This window comes from Falco naumanni, chromosome 3 (assembly GCF_017639655.2).
Source record: "Falco naumanni isolate bFalNau1 chromosome 3, bFalNau1.pat, whole genome shotgun sequence".
NCBI lineage: Eukaryota > Metazoa > Chordata > Aves > Falconiformes > Falconidae > Falco > Falco naumanni.
In genome coordinates this window covers 8,219,200-8,234,165 of record NC_054056.1, presented here as the reverse complement: position 1 = coordinate 8,234,165, position 14,966 = coordinate 8,219,200, and the positions used below count along the sequence as shown (strand labels likewise).

General features: G+C 47.2%; 1 protein-coding gene across 9 annotated transcripts in view; it reads left to right on the top strand.

Moving 5' to 3' along the window:
• Nucleotides 1–14,966, top strand: part of LOC121084236 (endoplasmic reticulum-Golgi intermediate compartment protein 3-like) — a 29,687-nt gene that overhangs the window by 1,688 nt on the left and 13,033 nt on the right. Inside the window, exons 3-7 of one of the 9 annotated variants that reach the window (XM_040585520.1) lie at nt 1,730–1,787; nt 5,358–5,389; nt 6,012–6,108; nt 8,464–8,547; nt 12,220–12,858. In XM_040585520.1, the coding sequence (XP_040441454.1) occupies nt 1,730–1,787; nt 5,358–5,389; nt 6,012–6,108; nt 8,464–8,547; nt 12,220–12,242 (294 nt within the window). In that variant the 3' untranslated portion in view covers nt 12,243–12,858. The other 8 variants (XM_040585519.1, XR_005826654.1, XR_005826649.1 and 5 more) reach the window with 8 other exon arrangements.

Sequence of the window (14,966 nt, the reverse complement as noted above, 5' to 3'; positions counted from 1 at the left end):
CATACACGATTAATAGATTTCAGTTGATTTATCAGTTACAAGTTGGAGTAAGTGGTCCTTGGCTACATAAACCTCTCCTCTGCATTTTTTTTACACGCTATGACTTACGGGTATACTTCAATACAAACCAGGAATGATTCTGGTAGTGTTGCAATGTAATGGTAATACTGTCCCGACTTTGTTTTTCTAAAATGTGAGGTCCTTACTATCTGTTGTGGGAGATAGTGTAGTTCTGTGTATTGGCATAAACTAAATTTGCTGATTTGTTGTAACTCGGATTTAACTTTTCTGTTCTTAAAAGCTGAAAGGCTAAACTAAGCCAAGAGTTGAACAGTGGGTAGGTACAAGAGCTTCTCCTGTTGTCACGGAAGTGTAGCGATAGCGTTCTTACTGTTGCGTCACTTAGCAGCCTTTCTGTATTCAGAGGCTGTGGCCTGGCGAATGTAACGTCTGTGGTCAAACCCTGCTTTTCTGTACCCAATTCTGTTACCACACGTAGGCCGCCTGCCTTACTTGTGTTGCCAGCCTCCACTGGGATTACTCGGTCTGAACCGGTTGCTCTTGCTCCTTATATTATCAACAGAGAGGAAGAGAAACTTGCAGGGAGCAAACAGTCTCATCCAGGAGAGGCATTTTGAAAGCGATCAAATTGTGTTGCATGCAGCAAGTGATTTCTTCTGCTGTCTGGAAAAAGTATATGGCTAGTTTGATTTCCACCACACGTGTGGCAAGTTAGATTGGAAGTGTACACCCATCTTCGTGGAACTCTATGATTATCAGTTTCTGTTAGTAACACTTGATGTTCAGTCAGTTATTTAAATGGCAACTATAGCTGTGTTGACTGGTAAAGGAAAAATGCTCGCAGACGTGGTTACCGCTGGGCTTGCTTTGGTCACGACTCGGAGTTGGGCCACCACCCCAGTGAAAGATTCAAAGGGGAGTGCTGTGGGTAGCAAGGGTCCAAGGGTAGGTGTCCCTAGGGAAATTTCTGGGGGCCGTTGTTAGACATTTGCGCATCTCCATTCTCATCAGGTCCGCAGTTAACATATGCGATAGGTTTGCATGGACATTCAAAGGTGTAATGTAGCATGTGAGCTTGATGCATTGAAATCTTGCAGGGAAGGGTGTGTATGAATGCTAGCCAGAGTCAGGGAGGACTGACATCTAATATCTATATCCTTTTCGTATTCAAGGTTAAAATACTAATTACCTTTGTCTTTTGGGGGATTTTGGAGGTTTGGTGGGGTTTTTTTTGGGAGTGTGTGTGTTTGTGGTAAGCTTAGTGCTTTGTTTTTGAACACAGCTTGTTTTCATACATAGGACCACTGTTGTTTATTGCATTAAGGGTTTTCTTCCCCTGCCAGCTGACCCTCTCAGTTACTTTCTCCACTCCGTTTCTGTGATACCTTTTTGTATTTCCTACAGCAGCAATTAGTTCCCTCCCAGTAGACTTAATTCTGCCTTCTTCCCATTTTTATGTCCACTAAAATACTCTGCATAAACAGTTATTGTCAACATCGGTATGTGATGATGGCTTTCCACATGACTGCCTGTGAGGAAGAGGGGAAATTCATATCTCTTTTAGGACAATATTTGCTGGTATTGTCACCCATGACAATGAGTTGCTTATTGTCTATCTTAAACAAAGACTTGAAAATCCAACCGCTGGTATGACTGCTTTATTTATGTAGATTAAGGCCTTTTAATGAAAGATTACTGTCTCCTGCAGGTAGCTGGAAATTTCCACTTTGCACCGGCAAAAAGTTTCCAACAGTCTCATGTACATGGTAAAGTATTTTCTTTTCCTGCTTATTGTGACCTTTAGTTTCCAAGTGTTTCAGACCATTTCCTTTGAACATCTTTGCATTGCTATCTGTGGTAACAGCAGCACTGCTTCAGGAGGGAGGACATTGGTGAAATTTTGTTAGAGATGTTTAGAACTATTGGGAACGAATAGAAAAGTGTTTTCTGAAGGTGCTGCCACATGGTTGTGGGAGAACGTGGAGGAGAATGTGTCTGGGCAGTCTCTCAGCCTCACTTGTTCTACAAAACTTTGCTGCCCTGCTGTAAAACAACCTCAGGTACGGTGTTTGGTCCAGGACCTGAATATCAGTATCTCTGGAAGGGGTGTTTTGGAGAAAAGCTCTTGAGAATTTCAAGGCAATTCAGAACTTTCACAGTAAAATTTCAGTTGTGAAGGACTTCTACTTCCTCAAGTATATATAAATACACAGTGGCTGGAATGATAGTGGTAGTTTACAGAATCATAGAATGGTTTGTGTTGGAAGGGACTTTTAAAGGCCCCCTAGTCCATCCCCCTTGCAGGAAGCAGGGACATCTTCAACTAGATCAGGTTGCTTACAGCCCTGTCCAACCTGACCTTGAATGTTCCCAGGCACGGGGCATCTGCCACCTTTCTGGGCAACCTCTCTTAGTGTTTCACTACCCTCATCATAAAAAATTTCTTCTCTCTATCTAGTCTGAATCTACCCTCTTTCAGTTTAAAACCACTAAGCCTTGTCCTATTGCTACAGGCCATGCTAAAATGTTTGTCCTCATCTTTCTTATAAGCCCCCTTTAAGTACTGAAAGGCCACAATAAGGTCTCTCCAGAGTCTCTTCTCTGGGCTGAACAACCCCAGCTCTCTCAGCCTGTCTTAGAAGAGGTGCTCCAGCCCTCTGATCAGTTTTGTGGCTCTCCTGCTCCAACAGGTCCATGTCTTTCCCTTGCCAAGGACTCCGGAGCTGGATGCAGTGCTCCAGATGGGTCTCGTGAGAGCAGAGGGGCAGAATCGCTTCCCTTGACCTGCTGGTCATGCATCGTTGGATGCAGCCCAGGACATGGTCAGCTTTCTGACCTGTGAGCACATGTTGCTTGCTCGTGTCCATTTTTTTCGTCCACTGGTACCACCAAGTCCTCTGCAGGACTGCTCTCAGCCCCTTCATCCCCCAGCCTGTATTGATTCGGGGCGGGGGGGGGGAGTTGCCCAGACCCAGATGCAGGACCTTGCCCTTGACCCTCATGAGGTCACATGGGCCCACTTCTCAGGCAGAGCACTGGGGGGAAATGTTTTGGAGAGCCTTAACTCCATTTATGCTAAAATGGGTCACGCACAATGTAACAAGTGTAACAGGTTGGTTAATGACTGGTCTTTCTCAAGGGGTGCCCTTGAATTTCTCTGGTGCCGCTCTGTAAGACTTGTTAGCCTTGCTAGTACTCGGGTCACGCTTCAGGTGCTGAGGAATGTGACCACCCGAGTGTTACAGCTGATAACCGCCGTCACCCTGTGCAGGGTTGTAGGAGAGCAGCTACCGGGGGGCCGCCCGGTGCCAGCACAAGCGCTCCTGCAGCTGTGTGATCAACCTTCCTTTGGAGCTGCTCTGACCGCAAGAACAGCCTCACATAAAGCAGTACTTCACGTTTCAGCCTGCTGCATGCATTCTCTGTTGTGACTCTTGTCTGAAGGGAGGGTGGGACAGGAATGGGCCATCAACAGAAGGATGGGGGGGACAAAGACTCTTCTATGACAACAGGTCCAGTTTAAATGCAGATCCACCAGAGCCAAGTGCTCTGTAGAACTTTGTTATTCGCTGAAGGTTACCCCGCTGGTGTCTGTGCAAAAGGCAGTGGGGCTTGACGCTTCACTGACAGCTGAGGCACTTAACTCTTGCCTTAACCGCAACATGAAACAGGGTGTTGCTGGTAACCGTTAAGAAAAATGGCATAGCATAATCCCAAGGCCACTTCGCTTTTCTTTCCTTTCCCTGGCCACCGTTTCACATGTATTTCCAAATTTTTAGTAGGAATTTCTTTTTTAAAGCCAAAGGAGTTCCTTGATGCAGTTGCCAGCGCAGGCACACAAACCGCTGTGCTAGTGGCAGTGACAGGTCTGCACACTTGTCAGAGACAACACCGAGAATATCTGAAGCCAGTGCAGCTCTGAGCTCTTTGTAATGCAGAGCCATTGTCTTAATTCCAGTGACTGCAGCCTTCTTTCTGAGCATTGAACGCTTTAACTGTGAAATGGAAGGGCTCTCCCTCGATCGGAGCATTAGGAGGAAATACAGTTTATGCTTAGCATTTCCTTTTCCTAACTATATGTTCTCTGTTCTGCATGCGTATCTCTTTGGGTTTAGTAAGGGGTTTATAGAAATGCAGGTAAAGCTGCTGGTGTTTTATTGGAAGATGTTAATGGAAAAAACCTGAGTTCACTCATTCAACTCACGTTGAATAAATGTTTTAAAGGAGAGGCTAGTTCTGGTCGGTTCTTCAGCATTCTGGCTTGTCTTGTGCTAGGCTGTGTGCCAGAAACACTTGAAGGGAGCAGCATTCCTGATCTTTGTTGATCATGTAGCAGCACTGGGTGATCCGACTCCACCAGCTCCTAAGTAACACTGCGTTTTTTGAAGCATGTTTTTCTTTGCAAAGGTGAAAGTTGAGATCTGACTTCCTGACCAGTGTTAAAATGCACCATGGCCTCTGGCTACTTTAAGATGATAGTGTGACTTTGGACAAACCTGGTAGGAGCAATACTGAAATCAAGTTGTAAGTTATATTTTCATCCTGAGACCGATGTTTCTGGCATTACATAAAGTAATTTAAGTAGCCAACCAAAAGATATCAGTTGCCTCCCCTTGCCCCTGTTTTCCAGCTCCCTTTGGGGGTGCATGGTGCTGTTGGCATTGTCATAGTGCTGTATGCAGGAAGGGCAGAGAGAGGGCAGGCCAACCACCCCAAACCCTGGCACTAGTGATAGTCACCTTGGTCATACCAGTTGTTTGCAAACATCCTGCTCATGCTCTCCCTGCAGACTTTTCCTTTCCCTGTGCGTTCTCTGGGCAGCTGTAACAAGGCTGATTGATAGGCAGAGCCGCTGAGAGTTGCTAAGATGATGATAATTTCATTGGGGAACTTGCATTTGGTATTAAGGCTTGTGCTTTGCTCAGTTGTTAGTTTAGATCTGTTGTGCCTCTGTTTTACAGTAGTTAGAGGAGTTATGTGTATCAGGTGGTGACAGAGATAACAGTGAATTTTTCCTTCCTTGCCCCTGGGGTCTTGTTTTTGCCATAGATTAAGAACACATTCAGATGAAGACCAAAATACCTAATCTGAAGTAACCCCAAAATAAAGATGCTTTCATTCATTCTAGCAGTGGCTAGTGTATGTCAGGAGGGGAATTGCAGCAGTTTTATCTATCACGTGCCTTACTGCAAGCAAGAGAGAAACCCAGGGGATTTTCTTGCCATTTTAGATCTCAATGGAAATGAGAGGAACTCCCTTACAAGCTAGAATAAGGTAAACAGATATGCTTGTTATCACAGTGTGAACTATATTGTTAAACTGTTTTTCTATTACAGTTCACGATCTGCAGAGCTTTGGACTTGATTATGTAAGTGTTCCCAAGATAATGTTCTAGTTCTCTTGGTCTTGTTTTCCTTCTGGATTTCCCTGCCTTTGCCACATTGAGATCCTAGTGTACAGATCCCAGGCTGAGCAGAACCTAGCACCTGCTTTCACACAGGGCTGTGAAGGATGTTCTGGGACATCTGCATGTTGCTTTGCAAGCCTGTTCCCCTCTTCCTGAGACTGCCTTGCTCCTTAGCTGTGCTCCCCAGTTTCCTAAGGCTGGTATTTCCATAGCTGCTTCTGGATCTGGGAGGAAAGTAGATGATGCCCATACCAGCGCCACCGAGGCAGCTGACAGCACGGTGCTGCCATGGCAGGGAGAGAAGTAGGTGCAACAGCCTGCGCTGTAGGTGGGGGGGTAAGGCACCGGCATCTGGCCGTTTCCAGGAGGAAAAGGAGAAAGTCTGCATCCTGGAATCTGCCGTGAATACAAAAAAGAAGAGCAAGTGCTTCAGAGTTTACTGTTAGGACGTGCAGCGTAAGGGAGGACCTGTCTCTGTTCCAGAGCCATGCTCGGAAAAATATACAAATAATTAACTTTAAGCTCCTTACCTTGCCCCTTGGATGCTGTGCAGTTGTTTGAGTTATTAGCATTTCCGTTTCAGATCAATATGATGCACTACATCAAACATCTGTCATTTGGAAGGGATTATCCAGGCATTGTGAATCCTCTGGATGGGACAGACGTCACTGCACACCAAGGTAAAAGCCACCTGAGAGAAATCTCTTTTTTTGTCTGTATTCATAAGTGTTAGAAGAGAACAGGAGTGAAGTTCCCAGTCCTAAACAAGAACCCTCACATGCCTAAAACGTGGACTCCTCCACCTTACGCTCTTTCTGGAACGGCTGCCTCCATTCATCTGGAACAAATCTGCCAATGTGTTTTGATTCTGTGACCTTTTGGAAGGATCTTTCTTTTCAGTGTTCATGGCCTAATTGGTGGTTGCTGGAGAGCTGTGGTGTCTGGCTGACCTTGATCTACCCAGCAGTAACAGCTGCAGTGAAGTTGAAATATTGCTGATCTTTTCTAGGTAGCTCCAGTTTGCTGGCTTGAGAAGCAAAGGCAATTCTGTCCTCATGCTACTGCTGCTCAAACTATAATCTTGGCTTATTGGCACAAGCCTGTTTGTGTGGATTTTCTGTGAAAGATCCTGACTGTATCACTTTATACACCACTACAGAGATTTGTTATTTTTTCACATCTGCTGATCAATGAATTTCATTCAATGATCATTTCATCAGTGAGCTCCTGTAGTTAATTTTCTCATATGCCTATTTATTCTTTAAATGCATTGAAAGTAAAATTTAATAGTCTCAGGAGCTAAAAGATGGATTTGATTTTTAATTCCTGTCATGGCACCCATGGAAATGTCTACACGATGAGATACTGTCATTCTACAGTTTAAGCCATTTGCCTGGCTTTTTCTGGTGATGGGATAAATTCCTGTAAGGTGAGGGCTGATTCTTCATCCTCACAGAAAACTGCATCCATTCACACTACCTTGCCCATGGCCACTTTAATCCAACTACTTCCATAAAACTCAATACCAATAATTTCTTTGGGGAGCAAAACCATCCCCAGCCCTTTCTAAGGAGGCTGATCCAGGAAGGACCATGGGGCTAGTGACTCAAATTGGGATGTGAAGGGCTGATATACCAAGTATTGCTCCTTCAAACCTCTGCAAGCCACCTTGAGGGAAGGAGCTAGGAGACTAAATCACGCAGTTCCTTGTTTTGGAGCAGTACTCCTGGATGCTGCCAAGAAATGCCCCTACCTGCAGACACAGCAGCTCCTGTTCTCTTTTTTTGTGGAGAGCATACCACATTATATCTGTCTTTCCCTAGCTGTCCTTCCTAGAGTAAGTATATCTGCCCATCCCTCCCTTCCATCCAACAAGTCACCAGGCCTACGTAACACAGCTGAAATCCTCTGCCAGGTGTAGGAGTGGGCCATATAAACTTTGCAGGTGTAAACAGAAAAGAATTCTGCAGTGCTCTGCAATGGCAGGAGGGCCAAGATACATGAAGAGCACAGAATTGCTTCTGTAACTAATATTTTGTTTTGTGTTACAGATAATTGTTAATTAGTTTAGTTCTGCTTTATTTTTTCCTCCCTTCTTGCTTCTCCTGGCTTAAAACAACAAAAGAGCTCTTGCATTTCCAAAGTCAATTAGTCACTGGGCTAGAACATAGGCTTTTGACATTGTAATTAGACTTCATTAATGGATCGCCAGCGGCAGCAAGATGGAAACCTACTAGATGAGCCTCTCTTTGCATTTTCTTTCAGCTAATTACATGCTTATCTTGGAAACAAAAGATGCTGCGAACAATGAAAGAAACCCCAATTATGTGTCCCAAGTTGTGGACTGATGGGCTTATAGTGAAAGCCTCCTTGCTGGAGGTTATAAAATGGTCCTGCAGCCACAGAACTTCTTTTCCTTACCTTTGCCACTGCATTCTGTATGTCACCAGTCCTCCTCCCCATGTTGCCACCAAGTCCCAAGTTCCTTTAGATCTTCTGGCAAAGTAATTTATAAAATGCTGTCCCTCAGGTGTGGAAAAAAACCCTTGTCCACTTTTTCCTTACCTCCTCCTTGGGTGCTAAGCGTGCCATGGAAGGACTGAAGCCACCACTGCTCCCAGAGGCAGGAGATCTCTGCCTTCCAGCAGAGCTCTCTCGCCAACAAGATCCCTCTGGGGAAGCAATTTTCTTCTGCAGGTCATTGGTATTATAACACAGGGTGATAAGTAATCAAATAAAGTGCTTTCAATTAAACTGAGGGCCTCTAGCTTGGTAACATCTTTCAATAGCAATTTGTAACACTAATACAATATAATTACTGCTAATTAATGGGTAGGTAGCAGACCAGACATGATGATTTTTCTCCAAGCAACACCAGGCAGTGAAACCTGTATGAATGTACTGTTCCCTGTGAAAAGCGCTAAGCTTCCTCTCTCCTAGTCCTCTGAGGTAATTCAGTGAACAGACAGTTTAAGATGCTTGTAAATTTATGTTGTGCAAATAATTATTTGTCATTTTATGTTCAACTTGGGAAGAGGCTTCAACAAGCCATAGTACACTGCCCTGTGTAATTCCTTTGATGATGAACTTGCTAAGGATCAGAGCTCTGGCAATAAATTGTAAGTAGCTTTATACTTCAGATAGTCATTTGGATTTATTTATTTTTTAATCACCAATGATAGCAGGAACTGTTTTGCAAGTTTTACAATTGTTGTGGTATTTTACTGTTCCGTGGTCTATTCCCACTGTTATGTACTGCATAGATTATACTGGAGATAACAATAAATGCCGAACAGTTATCTGTCCTCAGGTAGTGCTGTGTTCTTTGATGGAGGTTGGATTGCTATGCCTCTCCTCTGGATGGAGAAAGTGAACCCTCAGGATGCAGAGCAGGCCACATCGTAGAAGGAGCTGGAGGGATGAGCAGGAAGGAAGAGTCCTTGATCTCCAGGGCTTTCCTAAAGCAGGTGAAGGACAGGGCACACAGGAAATTTTACAGCTGAGCAATGAGGTGTGTTACTTCTACGCCTCTGAGCACACTCGCACACCTCTGGTTCTCCATCCTGGATGATGGGAACCTGTCTACATGACCAAGTGATGTCTCTGAGGTCATAACAGACTGCCCCCCACCCCAGCACTGCCCAGCTCTTTGTCCCCAGCTGGTGTGACCTCCTCTTGATGAAAAAGTCCACGTTTTGGGGAAAGAGAGGGAGGGAAGGCTAAAAAACTTGTTCCTGTGCTCGGAGCTGAGGTTTGCAGCACAGAGCGCTGCAGGTTCATACTACAGCCTGCTCTTTCTCCTGCCTTACAAAGGGTGCAGCAAGGGAAGAACCCCCAGATGCAGTGGGTGTAGGAGGTGGAAAGGTAGAAGGTGGCCACTTCTCCACATCCAACAGTCAGCTGGAAACAGGAACCTTGGCAGCACAGCGTGCCCTTATGTGGGCTGGGTTGTGAACAGGCATGTCCTGTCCCAGAGCTGGTGTGTAAAGGCATCTCTGCAGATCGCAAGGAACACAAACGGGTGTTTGTGGTTGCACTCAGATCGTGTGGAGGGCTCCACAGTCTCAGGGACTCTGTTGCTAGACCTTCCAGAAAGGAATATAATGAATAAACCACCTACGTGAGGGAAATCACTGCCTGACCTTTCATACAGTCAACCTGCAGTGTAATCACCTGACACTTCTGGGTTTTATCAGTGTACCCACAAATTAGCCACAGTGTCTCACAAACTAATAGGAAGAAAGTAATTACTGGTGCTACCACTAGAGCTGATAGCAAGGACTACTGTGGGAAATAATTAATTTCAACTATATATGTAGATGATCTTAATAGCAGCAGGTGAAAGGGGAAAAGAAAATTTAAGGTAGACATCAGTGTGGGAAGAGAGATACGATAGTAGAAGTCGAAAGACAGATGGAACTGACGTGCAATATTCTTAGTGTGTAGGACAGTGATGGAAACTTATCAAACCCACAGGCTGTTTCCTTGTAGTAATCACTGAACAAAGTGAGAAAACTCACAAGACAGGGACAGAAAGATGTTTTTTTTCATGTCTCAGGGGCCTGTATCTAAAACCAGAATTAGGGGGAGGGTGAGATGGGACTGGCATTAAACCAGCAAAACTTAAAATGGACCATCTGAGATGACACACTGCAGACCCCAGGAGCTGGGCTGGGAGGGCTGGTGGCAGTTTGGCTGAAACAGGATCAAACCTGCATGTTCCTGGTGGTCAGAGTGTACCAAGGGGACCGAGATGCTTCTGTCTCTGCGCTGGCCACTCAGAGTGGCTAGGCTGAGCACCAGTACTCCTGCAGGTGGGCACTGGGGGCTTGTGAGGGCAGGGCTGGGTTACACCCTCACAACCTACAGGGTCATACTGGGTCACATTTCTTAGCAAAGCGTCCAGTTTCTCCATATCCCCAGCCTATTCTGGAAAGCCTTGGAATACGAAATGCTCAGGAAATAGGGAGCTAGCTGGCTGGGTGTGTAAGAGGGAGGGTGATAGATGTGAGAGGGAAAGGATCTTGGCTTTAAAATGTGTACAGCTTCCTGGCCTGCATGAGGCTGGCTGCTTTAGGGCATAAAGAAAATTAAAAAAAGCTGTGCTTGTTCTCTTCAGGTAAGTTTTCCTGAGCAGAAGACATTTGGGACAACAGGTACAGCAGCGAGGGGTAGGGATGCCCCCTCTGCAGAGCAGCTGGTGGGACCAAGGCCCCCCCGCTGGGCGCATACAGCTGAGTGGTGGGACACAGACCTGCCCCGTGGGGCACCTGGCTCCAGGTGACCAGCCGCGGCCGCGGCCATGTACTGCACGAACAAGCAGCTCTGGATGAGGCAGGTGCCATGCAGGAGTCAGGCTGGCATTTCTGACAGTGTGTTGGACCACAGGATGTATCCAGATGTGGAGAGGGACCGGGAGCAGCCATTGCCTGGTGCCACATGGGTTGAACTGGAAGCACTGGGACTCCATTCCTTCTGTTTCCCCATGCCACACCCTGGTGTGTTCAGTGGGGGCTCACGCAACACAGCCCCCAGCACGGGGGGGCATCCCTTGCCAGCCTGTAAATCCTTGGGCGCCCAGAGAAGCCTGAGGCTTGTGCCAGGCTCTGCTCTTAGGGCACATCCCCTGCTCCACACTGTGCTGGATGGAGCCTGGTAAGGAACCCATGGTGGGACTTGGTTTTGGGGGAGCCCTTCACCACGGCAGGGTGCAAGACCCTGGGACAAAACCCCACAGTTCTTTTGCAGGCAGCAGGATTAGGGCAGTAGGATGAAGAAGGCTCTTTGCAGCAGCAAGGGAAGGCGGGGGTGGGGGTGGGGGTGGGGGCAGCATCAGCAGTGCAAAAGCTGCTTTCCAAGAGGGCGAGGGGGCTGCCAGCCGGGCTTTCCATCCCGGTTACACGGTGCCGGGATGCGCAATACTTGCAATATGTCACCGTGGCCACTAGGTGTCCCCATATGAATGCAAATTACAGCCTGCCCCCCCCCTCCCCCTCCACCCCGTGCCACTACTCGGCTGTTCCCCTTGACACTGACGGTAATTAAAGATAACACCACTTAGCCTTCTGCCATTTGCATTGAAGCAGCAATGTTTGATTTGTTGGACCTTTGCATCAAAAAAAGTTTAAATAAATAAGCACCTCTGCATCAGCAACCAGCGGCTGCCGTGGCTAGCGAGGGGCTGCGGGAGGGCTGCAGTGGGGCTGTGCTTGCTCCCTGGGCTCGGGTTGATGCACCCTATTCGTACCCTGCGTCCTCTGTTCATCACCAGGCCGATGGGACTCTTCCTTGTTCTTGGAGAGAACAGGAAGGAAAAGATGCTGCTTCCTTCCCGAGATGGTGCTGTGCTGAGCTGGGACCGGCGGTAACGGCAGCTCCCATCCCACTGCCCATGCTGGGTGCCTGGACAAGCCCTGAGGTTGGTGGGGGCTGCCTGAGCTGCCAGTAGCCCAGGTGAGGGAAAGGGAGGCACAGAAGGGAATTGCCCAAGGCCAGGGAGATGTACTGAAGTAAGAAAGAAGGCTGGCCAGACGGAGAGCGAGCCTGTGCCAGGGAAGGAGGGAGCAAACTAAACAGCAAGAACTGGCCACAGGTAAAGGCTGATGTGAGATTTTCGGTCCTCAAGGGTTCAGCAGTAGGAGTCAGGGCAGGGATGCTCAAAGTGTTCAGAGCTCAGCTGGAGGCAGCCTGGAGGAGCCTGCTCTGTGTTTGCCCTGTTCTGAGACATGTGCAGAGAGACCTCCAGAGGCTCCCACCCACGCAGCTCCGTGTCCTCTAACATCTCCCCCCAGGCCCCTTCCTGGCCTCTGTATGAGACTGTCGTCTGGATCCTGACATTACCCAGCTGGCTGTCACCGTTCCGCAGTGCTGCATGGGAGTTCCTGCAAGAAGATTAATGGCATCGCAGCATCCTCTGCAAGCGCTGTGTCCTGACCCAAAGCCTGGGCCAACTGCCTTTGGGTCCCAAACGAGAGTCTCTCCTCTCAGACTTCAGGAGGGCTCAGAAAGCTGTGATCTCCCCTCATCTCACTGTCTGCACCCCTTAATGCAGTGCATGGGGAAGAGCTCTTGGGAAGAGTTTGGATGCCTTGCTGGACAGACTCTTCTCCACACGGGCAACCTTCTTCCCTGAATCTCGTGCTCTGGGGACACTCTGAACATTTTTGCCCACGGTGAATTTGTTCCCTGACAAGGATGATGATGGAAGCTGGGCTGTTCCTCTTGCAGAAGCTGGCTGTGGACAGTCCCTGTGGCAGCTGTAAGCTATCCCCTGCTGTCCATGCTCCTCCTTCCAGCTCCTCTGTCTTGTTTTACCTGGTTGCTTATCTCAGACTTAGTATTTTCAGGTCATTTAAGCTGCTTTATTTCCTTAAGGAGAGCCAAGTGAAGGCTGTAACTGGAGTTGATAAATCCTTAGACTTTGAACTCAACGTTTATCTGCTTAGGCTGATGCTCTCTACTTCTCCAGGCTGTGCAGAGGAGGACAAGTAGCTCTAATTCCCTTGGAGACCGTCTCTTGTTTAAAGGTAGAGGGTGACACCATGGCAGACATCCCCACCTGCTCTTGCAGCGTGCCCTGCTTGGGGATGCTGATCTTTAGGCTCAGCCTGGGATCAGCTGTTCCCTCCTCAGTGGCCTGATTTTGTCAGGCTAGCACACAATGTCCCGGGGGCATGTTTTTCTTCTTTCTCTCCCAAAAGAAAGATCACAGAAGTGATTGGGCTGTGTGACAAGGCTGATCCCATAATATGTCCAGGAACTGCAAGACATCATTTCTCACATCACACTAAAATGGCCCACAGCCATCAGAAGGGGGGAAAAAAAAAAGATGCTCTAATAGCAGGCCATTATCTCATGACAATGGCTTTTAACACATGCTAACCCTTCCTGTGTGCTTAGAAATCTAAGAAATGAAATGAAAGGTGCTATCACTAAGGAGAGCTTCTATTTAGTGTCTCTGTCCAAGTGGAGAAATGGGAAGTGGAATTTGAGACAGCGGTCCTGCAGGCTTAAGGAAATAGATTGAAAAATGCATTTGGAGTGCAGAAACAGCATAAAACATGTTGCAGTTTGGTTCATTTGGGATTCCAGTCATACGGGCAGTGACACTGTGGAGGATTTAGCTTGCCAATCAACATCTTATTTATTTCCTCTGAACAGGATATCTTTATTCTGTGGCCGTCTTTGCCTCCAACATCTATGGAGATTGCAAAATCAAGCAGCTTGGGTGATTTTGTTGTTGTTGTTGTTTTGTTTCGTCCAGAGCAGCACGAGAAGTAGGAAAATATCAATAGCAAGGAGAGAGCCCCTTGGCACCACGGGATTCATGCAGACTCACTCATCCCCAGGTCATCCGGCTGTGTCTGGCTCGGACAGAGGGATTACATGTTGGTGAGGCTGGAGCTCAGCTTGCCAGGGATCATCTGCTTGGTCTTGGCTAGAAACACCTGCCCAAGTGCCTTAGGCTGGGGTGGATGAGGAGAGGAGGGAAGCAGTTCAGAGGAGGATGAAGACAGACTGAAAAAGAAAACCCAGCTTTCCCGTCTGGCATGCTCTTGCCTCTTGAAGCGGAGTCCCAGGTGCATGGTTGATGTCTGGTAGCATGTGTGACATGGGGAATAGCCCAGTGCCCAAACGGAGAGCTGCACCCTGAGGGACAAGCACTGGTGAAAGGCTCGGGCTGCAGACCCCAAGCCTGTGGGGCCCTGTCCGGAGCCCAGGCTCTCCCCAGCGAGGAGTGCGGTACCCAAGGGAATGCGGTACCCAAAGGGATGCGATGGGGCCAGCATGCCCAGGGCCTCCAGCCTCTCTGAGCTGGAGCAAGCCTGTCCCTTCCCCCTCCTCCAGGACCTCTTGGCTCTCTTCATGGGGCATCCCATGGCCTTCCCATATTCCTGGAGCTCCCAAAAGTCAGAGACGGTGCATATATACATTATAAGTGTGAGGACTGCCCCATTAGTCCTGGTATTGTTTCAAGGGGGGAAACAGAACAAACCAAACCATTTCAGACAGAAACAACTGTTTCAGGTTAGCTCCTTTTTTGTTTTGGTTTGGTTTTTTAGAAGCTTTTCCAGAGCTCCCAGGGTGGGAAAGAGCACTCAAATTCTCATTTTCATTCTGCTCAAGAAAGAAACCTTTGCCTGCATTTGTTCCCTCAAAAATGAATCGGATTTTTTTCCAGTAACCCTCCCTGAATCAAATAGAGAAAAAGGGCCATTTAAATGAAAGATAGCGCTCAGAAGGTTTAATACATTAAATCAGATGCAGCGCAATAAAAACACATTGGACCTTTTCTTCAATGAAGTATTTAGATATAAGATCTCACTATTAAAAATGATTTTTTGCCATTGTTTTTTCCTGAAAATATCTGAGGTCTACTACAAATGAAAAACAACCCTTCCAAAAAGAGCCATCAGAAAACAACTCTGGATTCAAATTAACGTAACATGTTTTGTTTGGGATTTTGGAACTGGAAAAATAGACTTTTTTACAGACAAAAATATAGTAAATGCAAGACAGTGGGGAAGAAGGCCACACC